Genomic DNA, 20,246 nt, shown 5'->3' on the forward strand with positions numbered 1-20,246 from the left:
TTGACATTTCACACGTTGGAGCTGCCTTCCTCCAAGAGCAATCAACGTCACGTCCAAACTGTTCGCTATTGACAAGCTGCCGCTTGTGGTCTGTTCACTTCCACTGTTTGACTACTCTTGTGTAAGGAGTATGCATATTTCGTTAAAGTTGTGTGTGTGTGTGTGTGTGTGTGTGTGTGTGTGTGTTTGTGTTTGTTTGTTTTTGTGAAATCTGAAGAAAAATGTTCAAATGTATGCGAAGTCTATGGGACTTAACCGCTGAGGTCATTAGTCCCTAGTCTTACTATTAACCTAAGTTTAACTTCCGTTAAGGACAACACACACACACACACACACACACACACACACACACACACACAAGGGAGGACTCGAACCTCCGGCGGGAGCGGCCGCGCAGTCCACGACATGGCGCCCTAGACTGTGTGGCCATTCCGCACGGCTGTGAAGTAAAGCGGCAGTCCCATGATTCAGGAGACACACATCACGAAAGAAGAGGCCAGGGAATTACCTTTAAAGGACTATTGTGACATCTGTTGTGCAATGTGTGGGAATACATTCGCCCAGTTTACATGCGTTTCCAAAACTGGATTTCGTAAGTCGATGTCCCAGTTCCGCTTTTAGTTGGTTAGGTAACCACTTCAAAATCGATTCTGGAAATCTGCTTTTATAAAGCTGTTTTCCAGCTCCACATCGATGTTTGTGCCCATGTAAACAGCTCGGAAAGTCTAGTTATTCTTATGTCTTTGCGTATCTACTGCCGGCAGCTAGCAGGTGACGTGGCAACAAAAAAATGGTTGAAATGGCTCTGAGCCCTGTGGGACTTAACATCTGGGGTCATCAGTCCCGTAGAACTTAGAACTACTTAAACCTAACCAACCTAAGGACATCACATACATCCATGCCCGAGGCAGGATTCGAACCTGCGACCGTAGCGTTTGCGCGGTTCCAGACTGAAGCGCCTAGAACCGGTCGGCCACAAGGCCAGTGGTGTGGCAACAGTTTAGCCACAGCTGACAACTTCAACTACTACTTGGACACTATATCATGGCAGTCAGCTTCGACTGTAAACAAATTAGGAAAACAAACAAACATACTCTCTTATTTCTATATAAGAAGACAAAGCATTTCACAGAATGTAAGACTTTTTTTCCTCAAAGGAAACAATTCTGGCAGAGGTGGTTTACTTTTTACAAGGTGGTACGTGAAAATTCCTCATTTGCTTACGCTCGCAGCCAGTTGCCACAATATAGTGTCAGAGCAATAGCAAGTAATTGTAATTGAAGTATAGGCAGGCCATATTTTTAACTGAGAGGACGGAATACATTATAAAGAAAAGAAATTACCTTTAGAGATCATTTTAATTTTCGTAACATAAATATCAGTGCCAACAGAATTCAGTTAGTAATTATTTTGTAAATGATAGAAGACAGAAACAAAATTCCTACAGAGTTATAGTTCAGGTACATTCACTGAGCATCTACGAAGAAAAATGCTTTCTTCTTTACTATAGAGGATTCTGTAGGAATAATAATGGAATCCTAATGTGATGGTTGAGGGTGCTTCTGCTGACACAATTTTGAAAAGTTGGGTTCAGTTCTTGACAACTGGAGACGGATGTCTGGTTCCGCATCTAGACAGCTTCGGTACTTAGTTTTGTGGGCAGCATAGATCGAGAATCCAGATTGACACATGTATGTTGTGGCAAACAGAAGTAGTACACGTTTTGCCTTTTCAACAAGGAGATAGTATTTCTTGTTATCCAAATGGATGCAGAAGTGTGAGTAACCATCAGTGTCAAAACTTGATTTCAATGTAGGGTCTGTGGCAATTTCTATCAACAACTCATATTCATTTGATGATAGAATGTTCAGCTTTTTGGATACAGTGAATAGGCTGACCACCCATTAGTATTTCTGCAGCTTCTCATCTTCAGCTGTTGGGAAATAATGCTCCAACAATGACGTCAAGCTTCGGATATGTTCCAGGATTTGATGAAACAAATTCTTCCCAAGCACCATTGTTTTGTTTTTCAAAAACTCCTTGAGAAGAGGAAAACACTCGACCTCCCCCTCCTTGACACCCTCAGCCCATAAATTGATTTTCCTCTTGAATGCTCGAACTTTTTCGATAGCAGTGACGTTTGTTTCACTTTGCCCTTGGAGTGAAATATTCATTTAGTTCATTTTGGAGAAAATATCTGACAAATAGGCAACTATAAACTGCCAATTTTCGTCATTAATAAGGTCTCCTAATTTGATGTTATGCTCCAAAAGGAAAGCTAAGACTTCCAATCTTAATTCATACAACCGAGGGAGTGTATTCCTATGTGAGAGCCACCTCACTTCTGTGAGGAGAAGCAGGGAACGATGAAGGCTTCCCATATCTTCACACAGTATTGTGAAAAGTCTTGACTTAAATGGCCTGGATTTTATGTACTTACTGATTTGAATGGATTCGTCCAAAACTTCCTGGAATGAACAAACATTTGTTTTGTAACTAAAGTGTATCTGTGGAGAACACAATGACTACTGCTGCAATTCTTGGGGTTTTCTTTTATTTTTGTTATTGCTCCGACTGTAGGACCCGTCAAAGCTTTTGCACTATCTGTGCAGTTAGACTATGAAACTTCGTTAGGCATTAAAAAATCATCCAACAGACGCAATATTTCAGCACCTGTTGTGTTGGCAGGTAGTAGTCTGCACAATAAGAGGTCCTCCTCAAAACATCCAGAATATTCATAACGGACAAAAGCCAATAAAATCGATAATCCTGCAACATCAGTGGATTCATCTATCTGCAGAGAAAATGAATTGTGTTGGATGCGAGAAACAAGAGTACCTTTCGCATCATTTGACATGTCAACAATGCATCTCTTGACAGTATTGTTTGATCGTGGTACCAAAGATACAAGCTTTACTGCCTTTTTGTCTAGCACACAAGAAACAATATCATTAACACATGGCCTTATGAGATATTCTGCAATGGTATGAGCTTTACCTGTTTTTACCACTCTCACTAACCAAGAAAGTAGTTTTTAATGAATTTTCATTAATTGTTTTTGCATGAGTTTTGATGCAATGCTGAGAAGCAGCTAGTTCAGCACTCTTCCTTTTGAAAAAAATCGGTGTCTTTAGCCTGGAAATCTGAGTGAGTACCTTCAAAATGACGGCACAATTTAACTGGAACCATTGAACTGTTTGGGAGGACTCGTGCGCAAATTACACACTTAGCTTTACCCTCCATTGTCTCCATAAAGGCCATTTCTAAATAGCTTTTGTTGTACTTACGCTTCTTGGTTATTCCACTTCCACAGGATATTGCAAACAATGGAGTACTTGCAGCGTTTTCTCATATTAAATCCAGCTGTGGAGCTTCTTGTGATTGTTCTTCCTTTCGTCGTCCTCCCTCATAATTAATTTCAACTGGAAACTTCCCTTGTTGTGAAGGTGATGGAGAAACTTCACCCTTCTTCAATGATCCTGACTTAAGCCACTGATCCATGTTAGAAGTAATCAACTGGTCAAAAATCGACTTACAATATAGGTAGTGCACTGAGAAAGCAAGTTCAACATTTAATGATGCCTTGGGCCTCACACGTGCCAGCGAGCACTGTGATTGGTCGACAAAGCTGGCTCCGCAAATGCGTAAAAGGTTTCAGCGCATCTAGTGCCGTGAGCCGGTGCACAAACGACCCCTGTATTGTTGCGAAACAGTCGATCAGAGAAGCCGCATTCTCTGACACTAAACTGTGTATGCATTCTCACTTAGGAACCGCAAAGGCTGCTTGGAAGTAAGACCTCAAGTAATAGTACACATGTTTTTCACACGAACAAAAAAAGTGATGAATTTGATTTTCACATTTTTATTCAATAATTTTACTCATTATTTTACACGATTTGGTGAAAGGTGGCCGTGGACCCATAAGGGGTCCGCGGACCACACATTGGGAAGCCCTGCCTTGCCTGTTAATGTGCCTTTTATAGTGTTGTCCTTTTTAGTTGCTATTTTACCATTGTGCCTCGCAGTGCATTCATAATTTAGTCTGGGCGCTAATAACCACTGTAGTTGTGCGTCCTAAAACCACAAAAAAACACACACATTTTGCCAAGGTTGTTTAAACTATGCTGCAGAAGTTTTGCTGGGGAGCCCTTACATATCCTCTATAAAATCCCTTCTCTCTACATGTTTCCCATGTTTTTGGAGGTCTAAAGAAAGGCAGTTGTGGCCATGAATGTGCTTTTGGTGAACAAATGCATGATTCAGTACAATGATAGTTCCATAGGCAACCGCATAGATTTTACCATGAGGGCACTGATGGTCTTGCCTCACATTGGGGAAAAATGTATTCACAGTTATGGCAATTACTATTGAAATAATAAACAGTTTACTTACTTTTTTTCCATCTGTCTTGCTTTCATTTCACTGTCCCTTATAGTTCACTTCATAAACTGCTTAGTTTTAAGAGAGTATTATTTCTTCTCTGCCTCATACAAAGTCACTTCACAACTCACAGCAGTCGGCACAGGTGCCGACTATTGGACCTGAGGGGGGGCCTGAGCCCCCTCAAAAATTCTTTTGGGGGGATGGACTCCCCCCCCCCCCCTAATAATATAATAAAATTACTAGTTGTATTAAGCTTTGTAAAATCACAAAATTATGTTGGAATTTTTTATTTTCCTTCTTTGGCGACAGTTACCTTTTAAAATACATTCAGTAATGAGTTAAAACAAATAATTATTACGGTAGTAAGCAGGTTAACTGAAAATGAGTGGTGTGAATCATGATAGTGTTACGGTGCAGCGGGCACACTTAGAATTTGTCCCGGTGCGCGAACCTTCGGGTAAAGTCTGGCGCCAGCGGGCCAGTGCTGTGGCTGCGGCGACATGAAAAGGACTGGAACCCTCTGCCTTGCATCGTCTTGACACTTAGACATTCACACTGCGGCTGTATAAAGCCCACCCTGCTGTTGCAGTCATTCAGTTTGGTTAGTTTCATTCAGTGCATGCTGCAGACGTGTTTAGTGTTCCGACTTTAGTGTCTGGTGGACTATTTTATATGACTATATTTTATTCTTTCTCTTAGTGTATTGTGAATTAAGTTTACAATGGATAAATTTGTTACCAAAAAGGCGCGCTTGGGAGTTGATGATACTTCAAGTCAACCTCCAACAATTACTGTGTCGTCAGTTGCTTCATTGTCTTCAGCCGAAAACCGTTCACAACCGATACCCAGACAATCCGGTAAAGGAAGATCATTTCAGAAGTCTTAATTGATCAAATATACATGGTTAGACTATGAAGCATCTACCGAAAAAGTTTTTTTGCAAAATCTGCAAAGAGGCAGATGCTAAAAGTCTGATAATTTTCTTCAAAAAAGAATGCATTTACTTTCATAGGGTTTTCTAACTGGAAAAAGGCTTTGGAAAAATTCCATCTTCATGAAAATACATTAGTGCATAAAGAAGGTGTTCTGAAACTAAATTCTATCTCTAACTGAAGTGTGGCCTCCCAATTGAATGAATAGTTAGTGATATGAAGAAAGGCCATTTAGCTCTTCACACAGTTTTCACTACCGTGCAATTTCTATGCTGACAAGGCAGATTTCAACCGTTGGAACTCCGAAAGAATGACATACCTGAGTTTAAAGATTGGTTAGGGCATTCAGGGTGTAAGTGGATGTCCCATGATATCCAAAACGAGATCATTGATCTACTACAAAAGTGTTTGTTGAAAAAGGTATTGGCTTCAATCAAGAAGAGTGAACATTATTATTTTATGGTTGATACGAGTGATTCTTCAATTCACAAACAATTGTCATTTTGTATTCGCACTGCCGATGTTCCCTTAATCATTCAACGAAGGCTTTATTGGCTTATACAAGACCCCCAACACTGAATCACAAACTCTGTTTAGTATTTTAAAAGATGGTACCTCGAATATGAGAGGTAAGTTCAAAGGACTAAAAAACTTAATTTTAGATGTACAACCAAAAGCACATTATGTGCACTGCACTGCTCACAATTTAGACTTGGCAGTTGTAGACAGTCTCCGCCATCTTAAGTCTGTGAGGGATATTATGGCTTTAGCCAAGGACTTAATAAACACTGTAAGGGAATCCAACAAAAGAATGGGACTTTTCAGAAGCATACACTGTGAGAGTGCCAATGACCAAGCTGGTCTATAACCCCTTTGCCTGACTTGGACTCTGCTAGCTTCTAGTACCTTGAGAATATTGAAAAACTCTGAAGAACTTCTAGAGTTTTTTGAAACATATACTGCAGAGGACAAAAGAGAGGCAGGTTACAAATGTGCAGGCTACTTTGAGTCAATGTTACAATTCAAGACTTACTTCTTTGTACATCTTTATTACCATGCAATGAACCCAGTAGAGGACGTCAGTGAAAAAATTCAATGCCCTCATCTAAGTGTTGCTTATCTGGAAAAAATATGTGAGGGCTTGATTTGTATATTGAATGGGAGGTGTGATAGTTTTGAATGCTTTTGGGAATTGTGTTTAAAAGAAAAACCTTCACAAGTTGATGATCCTTTGCTTCCTCGGAATCAAAGTATACCAAAGAAGTATGAAAACAATGAAGCTAGCTCACCGCACACTTTCAAAACCGTAAAGGAATACTACAAAGCTATTTACATTGAAGTTTGTGAAACGATGCAGTCTTGCATTACTGGGCAGTTTGCTTCAACTGGACTCGCACAGGTCATTGCAGTTGAACAAGAGTGCTTGCTTTTAGTGAAGAGAGGCGAAACAAATTTGGAAAAATCAACTGAGTTTTTCAGAAATGAGCTAGACATTGAGAGACTGGGCTTAACTTGAATATGTTACCCGATATTGATGATTAAAAAAAAAACTGGTCTTAGAAAACATGTATGATGCAAGAAAGTACATTACACAAGAGCCTGCAGTTGGAGAAATGTTATGTGAAGTAGTGAAGTGCATTAAGCTTCTCCAAGTAGTTCCAATCATGACAGCAACAGCAGAATGGTCATTTAGCGCCCTTAAATGTCTGGAGTCATATCTCCAATCAACAATGGGGCAGAAGCTATTGAACAGCTTGCCTGTTCTAGATGCCCACAGAGAGATTTTGTATGAATTGGATATCCGACGAGTCATTAACGACTTCATATTCAGTAATTGAGTCAGACAGTCGACATTTGCACCTTTCTTAAGATATCTAGCCCTAATAATAGCATTTAGAGCAATATTAAAAATCTTTATAAAACAGAGAATTAAATAAATCCATAATGTTAAATTTTCAGTTTCGAAATATTAGTACTAGTTCAGTATTGTATTACTATATTACTCTATTAGTTATTTTCAAACACTTAAAGCTGGCTATTTACATACTTTCTGACTGAAAGTATTAGGCATACTTCATTAACTTTATTAACTGTATTGAAGCATTAACTTTGAGATTATTGTTTTTATTTAACAAACTCTGACCCCTATTGAAAGTAGACTTAAATTAGGTATTTCACTTATTAATCAAAGTGCTATTACTGTGTGACAGCAATATTTTATGTTTTATTCTTTTAATGATAGTTTAGGAATTATTTGAATATAATTTCAGTCTCTTCAGAGCTATATATTCACTGCTCTGCCATAGTCTATAAGCACGATTATTACTGTAAATTAAATTAGCTTCTTACGAAAATATCGTGCATGTTTGTTCTGCTTCGTTTTTCAAAGACAAAAAATGTGTCAAGCTTGTCGAGTTTCCCGGATTGTTGAGTAATCGAGAGTCCAGTTTTAGAGGTTCTAATGTTGATCACATGACTCTAAAATGATGAAAGAAATTTTTGAACTCACTATTTTTCATCTACAATTTAAAAAATTTCCCAGGGCAGAATCCGCAGTATCCTTCACCCCCCAATATTTTTTATAAGTCTTCGGCCAGGGCTGTCTGATAAGGAAATGAAATTAGTAGTTCTATTCGGTAATGTAAACTAATTATAATTGACATATTGTCATTGAGACTTCAATCATTTACGGGAAAGAATCGTCATGGCAGTTGGGACAGTTACACCTGAATACATGGCGAGAAGTAGAATATTGTCCTGACATGAGCGCAAATGATGACCAGGAAAACTTTGCCTTTTGGGGGTCCACAATTCTTTTTGTGGATACGTGTGTGTTGAGCACAGGACCCCGGGCTCTTGCAGCTCTTTCCTTTACAGACCGCATACCTTCCCTTTCCACATCCCTCCCTGTCCCCGATCCTTCCGCTTCCACTTCACCTTCCTCTTCCGCTTCCCCTTCTCCCTCTCTTTGAGTGTATGTTTTGCGCCTACATCCGGAGATGGTCACCTGTGTCCAAATGAGGTGGTTTCTCTTCTTTTTTCTCTCCAATGTAACATATGTATTCTTACTTTGTCCTCTTTCCTCAATTCTTCTCTTTACCTTCTTCTCCGCTGCAGCTTTGGAGAATTCTTCTCTAGTTTCCTTTTCTTTGTTCCTCCCTTTCTCTTTCTTTCCTCCCTGTGCATGTCTGAAGGCCGACCTACGCGTTCGTACGCGTAGCCAGTGATGGAGTAAAGCATAATTCCCCACCTCAGGTAGACGAGTAGGGCACGTACGTACTCCCCGGTAAAGGCGACGCCCAGGGAGGAGTGACTACGCGAGTTGTTACCTTCCAACTGTGCTGATTGGCCCCTCCATTTGTTTCTCAGGAGTCCCTTAGAGAAAGCCCCCACCAGAAAGGAGCGTGCCGTAGGAGACGCCGGTAACCGTGGGAGGTACTTTCACAATGGTTTCTTCTAGTTCAACTTACACCCACAAGATAAAGCTAGACGAGTCTCGGCCACAGACAATTCTTCTATCAGTGCCAAAGTTCCTAGTCGTTTCTCGGTCTAACGAAGGTCAATACTTCTCGACAGTCGACCCTTTCATTATTCGGAAGGGTGTTGACGCAATTGCAGGTCCTGTAAAGTCTTGTTCCGGGTTACGAAATGGCACCTTGTTGTTAGAAACGGACAGTGCTCTCGAGGCACACAAATTGCTTTGAACTACACTGCTGCACACCTTCCCTGTCAGAGTGGAAGCCCACTGTACTGTAAGTTCATCACACGGGGTGGTTTATACGAGATGGGCTCCGTGCTAAGTGTTGTACTGTTTGCCATCGCCATAAATACAATTGTGGATTGTCTCCTTCCCGATGTCTCAGGCGCTCTCTTTGTCGACGATTTTACGATCGGCTCCCAACGGACCAGCCTTCTCGAACGACATCCTCGAGGGTGCCTCGATCGCCTCCACTCGTGGAGCGTCGAAACCGGCTTCAGATTTTCTCCGAGTAAGACAGTCTGTAAATTTTTGGCATCGTACGGAGTTTTATCTGCCTTACCTACATTTAGGCACTGTTGACCTTCAGTTTGCGGACCACGCCAAATTCTTGGGACATACGTTTGACAGAAGACTGTGCTGGTCTTTCTACATTTCATACCCTTCGGCTCGGTGTCTGTGATCCCTCAACGCCCTCAGTGTTCTGAGTGGTACCTCCTGGGGAGCAGACATAGGCGTCCTCCCCCACTTACATTGCACCATAGTGCGCTTGGAATTTGACTGTGGAAGTATAGTTTACTGCTCTGCACAGATGTATATTCTTCGGCGTCTAGATTCTGACCGTCCCCGTGGATTGCATTTAGCATCTGGAGCTTGTTACATTAACTCCGTGGAGAGCCTTTACGCTGTCCAATCTGCAAGCTGTTCTTCTGAGTCATTACGCTATTCATCTGTCTTCCATGCCTGCTCATCCGACCCATGCTTTTTTTTACACCTCCATGGATTTAGGGTATGCAGGCAGCTCTTCCTCTCTACTACCACTGGAGTCTGCTTCAGTCAGCTGCTACATTCGTTTTCCTTCCAATTTCCTGAAACTTTCTTGACAAATGGTGGTATGATGCCACCTTTGCTGTGCCCGGATCTGCCTTCTCCGTGACCTTTGTCAGCTTCTCAAGGATAGTACACACCATCAGCGGACACATTATATTGTATGCTTGGATTCACTCAGCTTTCTTCTCAACCTCCAAGCTCTTTATCCTGTCCCCCTCTGGTCCACCAGATTCAGGACTGCCTCCACATGCCCTACTTGGGGGCATCTCTGTGGCAATCCTCTGGATATGCACCCCAGTTGGTCCTGCTCAGGCAGCGGAGGGCATTGAGGTGCTGCCAGCACTTCCGCGTAACCTGACAAAGGTGAAGAAGCCAAGTCAATCGGGCTTCAAAAACCAGTCCTAAGAATCGATATGTCTCCACTACAGTGAGTGGATCGTCGTTAAGGTAAAGTTCTGGTTCTGGATGAACGGTACGACGCTGACAGAAGTGCATAACGCATGACTTTGGGGCCGAAAACTGGAAACCGTGAGCTAAGACCCGTGACTGAGCTTTGTGGATGGCTCCCTGTAGGCCCTGCTCAGCAACATCAGTACCGGTGGAGCAGTATGAAATGCAAAAGTCGTGTGCACACAAAGAAGTTGAGACGGACGGCCCTACAGCTGCTGCTAGACCATTAATGGCCACTAAAAATAGAGACACTAAATACAGACCCCTGCGGGACCCCATTCTCGTGGATATGGGAGGAACTATGTGAGGCACCAACATGGACACGGAAAGTACGAAGTGGCAGGAAATTTTGGATAAAAATCGGGAGCAGACCTCGGACACCCCACTCGTATAATGTGGCAGGGATATGAACCAGTTCATGTTTTTCTGTGACTTGTTGAAGGAATGGTTTTTGTCTCTAACAATGTACCATGAGTCGTAGGAAAAAATGTGTGGTTACAGTTGAAGTTACTGAACAAAATACTATATTAAGTCAGTGGGAAATTTGGTTCACAAGAAATGTTTGAGGCATAGTATTTTTATTTTACTCTTTAAAACTTGTTTACACCTTTGAAGTCATTTGCACTTGATTTGGAAATCATGGTTGTCTGTCCCACAAATTAGTCCATACTATAGATACAAATGTATTTGTTTGGATTAATTATTGGACAAGTGCATAAGTTCACAGCATTTTTTCACATGTTTAATAAGCACTACAGATACACGTAACAGAGACTTTGTTAGAGCACATCATCATCTGTAAAAGAGGTTCCTTGAAGGTTGTCCGATAGAGAGTGGGAGAGCCGAAAAAATGTGTAAATCTGAGGATGCAAGATCAGGTGAATAAGGTGGGTGCAAACTGACTCTCCCCCACAAACCCCAGTATAATGTTTTTTGTGTGTCTAGCAGAATATGGTGGGCATTATTGTGGACTAGCATCACTTCACACAGTCATCCTAGACTTTTTCTTCAACTGCATCTGCGAGACTTCTCACTTGTTGGCAATAAATGTCAGCAGTCATTAGTACACCGCGGGGAAGCAATTTGTATTTTACCACAGAGTTGCTGCTCCTCCAGATGCGTAACATTACCTTTTGTGGATGTACGCAAGTTTTTGTACGGAGAGTTGCTGCTTTGTTTGAGCTTAGATATTCCTTTCTGCCGGCTGGAGTGGCCGAGCGGCTCTAGGCGCTACAGTCTGGAGCCACGCGACCGCAACGGTCGCAGGTTCGAATCCTGCCTAGGGCATGGATGTGTGTGATGTCCTTAGGTTAGTTAGGTTTAAGTAGTTCTAAGTTCTAGCGGACTGATGACCTCAGAAGTCAAGTCCCATAGTGCTCAGAGCCATTTTATTCCTTTCTTTTCCTTATTTAGCATAAAAACACCATTCCTGGTTTCCAGTAATGATACAGGCTAGGAATAATCGGTGCTGTTTGTTAGCCAATGGTGTTAGCCAATTGATGACTAGCAAACAGAGATGCATGTATGGCCATCCACTGATTTCGTGATTTTGGCTTAGAGCATGTGGTACCCGTATATCTGATTTTTTAACCTTCCCCATTCCATGCAAATGTTGCACGATGCTGGAATGATCAAAGTTCATCACTTTTGCCAGTTCTCGAATACACTGACGTCGCTCATAGTGGATTAATGCATTAAAATAACCTTTACCAAACCCCCACAAGTCTTCCTGAGCAAGAGGATTAACTAATGTTGGAACAATCCCCTGTAAAATGAGAAAACCATTTTCTGACAATGTAGTGTCCAGTGGCATAATCACCATACACAGCACAAATGTCCCTGGCTGCCTCCACTGCTGTCAACCCTCTATGAACTCAAACAGAATAATACGTCGGAAATGTTCAGATTTCTCCACTTGGCACACTATTTTCTAATGTCCACAGCTCTGGTCACTGTCTCCAAATGACAATATATAAATTTAAATAGCAACAGTGAACTGCAAACGGAAAATTACAATAGATAAATAAACCCATAGCAACCGAAATGTCAACATGCAAAACAAAAATGCGTCGAACTTGTGCATGAACGTAATAAAGTTCTGCAAAATATTACCATTGTGATCATAAAATTTTGTTATAAATATCCTATATTTGCTTAACAATAAAATTTATCATTATGTACACATGCTCTGTGAAATTGTGATTCCAGTAAATCTCTCTCTCCACAATGCTTAACCGTTATGAACACAATTCACATCAGTGGAAAAACTAGATCCTCATTAGATGCAAACTTCTACATCGTACTTGGTGCTCTCATTATGCACGTGCCCCTTATGTTGAATGCACAATACCAATGCAAATTGCAGAGTCACTATTGTAGCATAGTTACACATGTAACTTCAAAAATGTTATCACTGTCATACAACAAAAAATCCCCAATGCCGCATCTCACAGAAGGCTACAAGTGGAGGAAAGGTACACAGCTAAGCAGCATAACATGTGGTGTGCCAACGAAGTCTATAAGTTCGGCGAACTAGGGTTTTCCCTTCTTCATTTACATGTGTTTAATTCAGACTAACATCTTTATGTAGTTCAGATAACAAACTGAAGTTTTGTCATAGGTAAGGATTGAAGAGAGATCAAATTCAGTGTACTAAAAATATCTATTATGTTAATTTCAAATTGGAAAACAGTTCAAGAATACTTTCAACCAGATGAGAATTTAATTAAACCATGGAAAACCCAGGATAGAATGTAACAATATTATGACACACACACACACACACACACACACACACACACACACTGGCTGAAAGCTTTAAGTGTGAACATCTTTTTGTTGTGCCTATCTGCAGCTCAGCATCTCCACTATAAGATAAGAATTTAAGTGAGTTATTTAGAGTAATGTCCCATAGACACTGATAAGCCACAACATTATGACCACTGCCCACTGCAAGGTTGGTTGCTGAATGGTGACATTGCAGGCACGACACGCTGTGAAAAGTGAAAAGTGTGTAAGTGCAGCAGAGACAGGTGGGGATCACCCTAGCGAAGATATAGGCTGCAAATGGGAAAATCCACTAAGATAAGAGACTTGTTCAAAGAACAGATTATTATTACGCGAAACCTTTAAACAAATATCTCAAAAATAGTGTAGCTTTTCAAATGTTCATGTGCTACTGTCATGAACATCTATGGAAAGTGGTAGGACAGTGAAACTACAACTAGGCTCTAAATGGTTAGAAGTCTGACTCTTCGCAGAATGTGGGGTTTGGAGGCTTGTCTACTCTGTAAACTAGGATCGATGGTGGTCTGTGGCAATTCTGCCGAAAGAGCACAATTCTGGTGCACGCTCAGGTGTTTTGGTGTACACCGCTCATTGTACATTTTTGAACACGGAGCTCCGTGGCAGACTACCCCTGCGTATTCACATGCTGACCCAATGACATCATCAATTACGATTACAGTGAGCACGGGACCATTGGGATTTGACTGTTAATCAATGGAAACGTGTTGGCTCTTTGGGTGAATCACAATTTTTGCTACACTAGGTCGACGGTTGTCTCCACAAATGCCAACATCGAAGTAAATGGCGACTTTAAACGTGCAGCATGCCTTGGACGCAGGCTAATGGGAGCGGTATTATGCTACGGAAGACATTCTCCTGTGCTTGCATGGTACCTGTGATAGTAATCAGACACGTTGACAGCTGCGAACCGCCTGCATCCCTTCGTGCTTGGTGTCTTCCCCGACAGTGATGCCATCTTGCAGCAGTGTAATTGTCCATATCTCAGAGCCAGAACCTTATAGTAAACTCCCCTTGATGTCTCAGCGACCAAATTTGTGTAGTATAAATCCTGTGGAACCATCTGGGTCCCTATCAGGCGCCATCACCGTGTACGCAAATCGGCAACCTGTTATTTACGCGAATTACGTGATCTGTGCATAAATATCTAACACCGTATACCTCCACAGATCTAAACGAAACATTCAGTTTTATTGGGATATTTGTTCATACAGGTGGTGCATAGGTGATCGTGACAGTACTAACAAACTATTTCGTGAGTTATTCATAATCGTCATTTTATGTATATGTCTGTAATATATACTTCATATCACAGAATATCGGTGTGTGTTTGCAACTTGATGGAACAGAAAAGGTTATAGCATTGCTACAAAAATCAAAAGCCCTGTGTATACTGCACAGTTTGCCAATAGTTACTGTGGCAACAGAAAGACGTTTGACACTAAAATTGAGAATTGCAGGTGCTGATATGGAAGAAAAGTAACACACAATCGTTGTTTGGAAAGATGCAAGAAGCCATAGGCATAACTTTCTTTCCCTTGTTACCTAGGTAATTAACTCTTCCTTCTTTTTACATATCTTCCTTTCCAAAACTACTTGAGAATGCTCAAGATTATATTGCGAGTCAGTTTGAGATGTGGTTGCATGCACATAGAATGTTCTGTTTCAGATATTACTGATATGCAGTGCTGCTTTTATTTTGATGGAAATACAAACATTAATATTTCTTTAATTGTGGATATTAGGAACACAAACAGTATTTAACTTAATTTATCGTGCATATTGCAATATATTTTAACATTGAGCTATTTGAGACATTCCCAATGTAATAACTGTTAGAAAGGTTCTCAGGCATAGCGATTGGTGGTGGTGGTGGTGGTGGTGGTGGTGGTGGTGTTGTCTAGATTGCACAACATTTCTACAAGGCACCAGAAGATGACGAGCAGTTGCTTCCTAGAAATATTGTGTAGTTTAAACAATATCATGGCAATGTTAGAGAACCTTTAGAGCCATTTAAACATTTTCTTAAATTTACCTTAGTCCACTTCAGTACTCCATCAGTTAGTTCTTCTGTCTAAAATTCGTGGTGTTTCAGTAGATAAGTGTTGTCTCCTCCCACTAAAAGCATTTTCAGTTTGTGTGCCCTGATGGGTTGCACTTCATAGCTGTTGTGTGCGATTGTTTAGTGTCAGAATCACTTTTAAAACTGGTTTTATCAGGTTTTGGGTACAAATATCATCTTATATTATTTTAAATGCCACAATATGGCTACATGCTGACCATTTACAGGTTTCCTCTTTTTTTTTTTTTAATGCAGATGTGGATTAGTAATTCCTGTTCAACTTTTTATATTAAAAAGGTAAAAACTCTCCTACAGAATAGGGAAATGCTTCAATCCTTGAACAGATATCTACAACATGATAGTGGATGAGCACCATGTATTATTCTTACAGCATATTTCTTTCTTAAAGACGAGTTTCCCCAGCACCTTATCCATACGACATTACTGAATGGTAGTACGCAAAATACATCAACTTACTGATTTCTCTCCTCAAGATTTGCCATGGTTCAAAGTTCAAATTCGGCTGAACTAAATTGTTTTAAGAGTTCCAAAAGTTTTATTTATTTTTTCCAGTTTAAATTCTCATCAGCATAAATCCCTGAAGTTTCTGCCCTAATTATTATTTCCTCGCCATGAGTTAACACTTCTCATTAGAGTGCTTCTAGCTAAGCAGAAGTGATGTTGTGTCTTTTTAAAATTGAGGTGAGACCACTCACAGAACCAGTCAAAGAACATTGTTTACCTTTTCTTATGTTGCTTTATATGTGCTTGGATTGATTACAACCCAAGTGCCATCTGAAGAGAAAAAAAAGAAAAAAGACATAATCCCACTTCTATATTACACAGGTGGTTCATTCATATGTGAAACAATAGTGGACCTGTAATCTCATCTACATAAAATAGTTGAGTTATTAAGTGCCGCTTTCTGCATTACTTTGGTTAGGTATGGCATTATCCAATGGTGGGCTGTACTGTCAATCCCATAAGTCATCAGTTTATCAAGGAAAATATTGTGGATCACACAAATGCTTTAGATAGGTCACAGAAAATACCAGCTTGATGCTATTTTGTTATTTAAATCTTCCAATCCATATTGTGATTTACTGAGGATAATAATGTTGCTCAGGCACTACTGTTCTAGAATACATCACTTTTTGAAAATTTTGGGGAATGTCAGTAGTGAAATGGGTCAGTAGTTACTGACAATTGAGCTGTCACCCTTCATATAGGGGGGGCTTAACAATGGCGATTTCAGTCTCTCTGGAAAAATGCCCTGAGTTAGTGATGCATTACAGATTTCAGAAAATAAGTCACAAAACAAGTCTACTTTGCTATTGACAACACCATCAAATCCAGAGGAGCCCTTGTTTTTGAGAGAAAGTGTAATTTTCTGAATATCAAAATGAGAAGTAGATGATACATCCATATAATTTAGGTTTATGTGAGTTGGTTTTTCAACACACTGCCTTGATTTTTCTCTTAATCTGTTTGCCCCCTATATATCTTCTACTACATTTAACATATGACTGCCACATCCATAGTGATTGATGTTTCGCTGCTAGGTCAGGACAGGTACACATCAGGCGTTCAGTTCTGCTGTGGCCAATGGTGGCTAAACAGGTCTCGTTGCGTTAAGAAATGTTTATTAAATGTACTTGCTCTCTGTGGCTGATCATTTATTGCCCTTTCCTTTAATCAGTAGTCATGTTTTTTCTGTTCTGTGGTATGTTGTCCTGTCTCTCATTTCACTACATTCCATATATATTTAACCCTGCTGTTGGAGATACTGACTTCTGACATTATGTGCCTGTTCCTTGAATTTTTGATAAATTTTTCCTAGTAATTTTGAGTAGTTCTTGTAGTGTGTAACAACTGCACCATCATTATTTGTTTTTGACAACAGATAAATTCCCTATTCCTTTCACAAGGCACTTTAGTCTGTCTAGTGATCCGTGGTTTTTTATATAGCTGTTCACTGTCATCTGATCAGCTTATGTGGAAATCAATATCCAGATAACAATAAATTTTTATAATGAAATAGATTAAATTTTATGTCAGTATTTGGTTCTTTATAAATCTCATCCCAAGTAATCTCTTGCAAACTATTCTTAAAGACTTTTCTTCTTGGGTCATTAACAATACCTATTTCCACGGAGGAGTGTTTATACTGTAAAGCATAATTAATTATGCCAATTTCTGCTGAGGATTGTATAAGGCACTGTCTTATTTATCGTAACTGTGTATTATGATCTGGGAGAACATTTGTTAGTGGGTGTACGGTTATTTTCTACATCCACTTTTTATAACTAGAGTCCTGCAGCTAGTGTAAGATGATTTGATTTATTTATCAGTAACCAGTTTTAGGCTTGACCTCATCTTAAGAGAATGGCATATGTTCACATCTACATCTACGTGATTACCCTGCTATTCACAATAAAAAACGTAAAATCAAACAAGACATTTGATACCCACTGAAGGTGGGCTTAGGTTCAAGACTAATTACAGGCAAATAATTCATTCATCAGTGATGATGTAGCTTTTTAAATATAGAATCATTGTTACATAAAACTGAAAAATGTTAGTGGCTAATGTTGTAGATCTACTTCCTAAGCACTGCAAGTTTTATTGAAAACCAGTTAATTTCAAATAAGTCACTGGATATAATGTCCTTATTGTTCTTGAACTAACAGAACAAAGATTTCTTGACCGAGTATCACAGAGTCTTCATAAATAAGTCAACTGGAGAGCATGTAGTACACATTAGCTACCTGGGAGAAGTGAGGTCAAGGCAAATTGTAGTAGTCCTTAAATTTGCCACTGCCATTTGCCTAAGCGATTTGCTGCTGGCTTGATGTATCGCTCTGCGGATTGGTTGACCAATCAATTCATTCATTGAGATTACAAGAGGTTATAAATAAAATATGGTATTCTTGGAGGATGTGAGATGACTTTAAAACAGATAAAAGTTTTATTAGAATTAGAGCTGTAGAAGATACGAAGTTACATCAGTACACTGCCAGAAATAGTGAGAATCAGTCAAATGACGGGGAGTGGGAGTTGCTAGTGGAGTTGCAAGTCCTTATGCATATGTTGGGAGCTTTTCTCTGCAGAAACGCCATCCATTTTTTCTCATAATGAGTTCTGGTAAACATTACATAATGCTGATTTCTCAAGAATTGCAGTCCTTGTTTCCAGTTTGTTGTGAACTTGATGGGACAGCGACAACATCTTAACAGTTACATTAATGTGGTGTTTGACATTAATGTGCAATAATCACTCGCAGACAGCAGGTCACAGCACTAGTAGTGGAGGGTATAAAATGCGTGTTGGAGGTTCCCTGAAAACAGATGAGGTATGAAAAATGAAATGAAACAACCTATGACATACAACTGACACTAATTGAATACAGATATTACTATTTCTCAATGCTTGTCGATGTTACTTGGTAACTGTATACTTGTGATGAACGGAAATGGTAAGGAATTCATTGATTCTGTAATGGAAGTTTTTCAAAATAAATGAAATGTAAATTTTGAGAATCGTTGTAAAACTGGCTTCTATAAAATGGCAGGAACGACAGTGAAAATAATAGAAACAGTTCATTTGGTAGTAAAAAAGGGAGATCAGGGCTTGATCGCAGTAAGCAGGTACAGTAATGCAGAGCTGAAGAGGCCTGCACGAGGTAGACTAGGATGCAGAGCTACATCAAACAGTTCTCAGACCAAGACCAAGGTGACAATAATGAAAGAACTTGCCAAAATAGAAACAAATAAATTTGAATAAAATCTGTACAGGCATTAAGCCACTTGATTGTCTTTACAGCTGTGAGGGCAACTAGTAGTGACTGAGAACAATTTTTACTCTACGTGCCATTAACGGACTAGTTTCTGGAGCTCTAGGCTCCTTAAAGTGAAATGAAAATAACCAAAAATTTGATAGGTTTGTGTGTATTCAATAATAAAATAGGAAAATCACTTATCATAGGTTAACAACATGCAGTGGGAGAAAAATCTTTTCCAAACTTTCTTCTAATCATACATTCTCACGTATCATTTCTTCTTACTTGCATTGGCTTTGCAATGCCACTTGCTTGTCTGTTGCACAATTTTACTGAAGAGCCACCTGTTTTCAGAAACTGTTTATCATCTTGTGCATGTGTATGCGTGTGTGCACATGTTACCATAATGCATGTTGGCATCTAAATCTGGCCTTGTAATCTGAGTGGTATCATACAGAATAACTTACTGACCTTTCAATTTACAGCGTAATGGTTCAGAAACGTATGATGGTGTGTTCAATATGTATACTGGTAAGGACAACATCGAGCTTCTGGGTACAGTTGCCGAATGGAATTACAACAATTTTACACCTTACTATGAGCGACCATGCAGCGATGTCACGGGCACCACTGGAGAACTCTGGGGGCCAATCAGAAATAAAAATGATGTTGGGATATTTGCTCCTGACATTTGTATGTAAGTAATTTCTCCTTATTTTTGTTGCAGGACAGATTGACTATTTCAGTTATTTTGTGGTGAACTTGGAAAATATCAGAAATGAGGTCAGAGCATTGCTTAATGTTAATGCATTTTGCAAGTGGCCAATGCTGCTCCATTTCTTCTCACAGTCTGAGCTATGCAGTTTTAGTAGGATATATTCACTGTACCACTTTTCATTCATGATACAGGCTTAGGAGTGACTTTCTGCACTTCATCATGTATATCTATATCTTTCCTTATTCTCTTTCATCTTTATCCCGAGAAGGAATTTCAAAAGATATAACACAGAGCTGGGCACAAAGGCTATGCTTCCCTGGCACCTCACGTACACCACGGGCAGGTCAGTTGCTGTAAGAATGGGATGACTGTACAGCTTGTTAGAAAAAAGTTAGCTGTCTTCCTCGTTGCCAGGGCCGTACTGAGGAGTTCACAAAATAAGCCCTCGCTGAGGGTGAAGGCACATTGGGGAACAAAAAGTTAACCAGAGAAAAAAACTCTGTTTAAGAACTAACCAGAACTATTGCAGATATCATTTATCTGGCTGCAGTGTGCAAGTTTCATACAGCTGCCTGCTTATGGTCATTAAT

General features: G+C 39.9%; 1 protein-coding gene across 5 annotated transcripts in view; it reads left to right on the forward strand.

Moving 5' to 3' along the window:
• LOC126194702 (protein croquemort-like) overlaps positions 1-20,246 on the forward strand; it is a 185,309-nt gene that overhangs the window by 130,562 nt on the left and 34,501 nt on the right. For all 5 annotated transcript variants that reach the window (XM_049932937.1, XM_049932933.1, XM_049932936.1 and 2 more), the window contains one exon: positions 19,424-19,635. In XM_049932937.1, the coding sequence (XP_049788894.1) occupies positions 19,424-19,635 (212 nt within the window). The remainder of the gene's footprint in view (positions 1-19,423; positions 19,636-20,246) is intronic.

This window comes from Schistocerca nitens, chromosome 7 (genome assembly GCF_023898315.1).
Source record: "Schistocerca nitens isolate TAMUIC-IGC-003100 chromosome 7, iqSchNite1.1, whole genome shotgun sequence".
NCBI lineage: Eukaryota > Metazoa > Arthropoda > Insecta > Orthoptera > Acrididae > Schistocerca > Schistocerca nitens.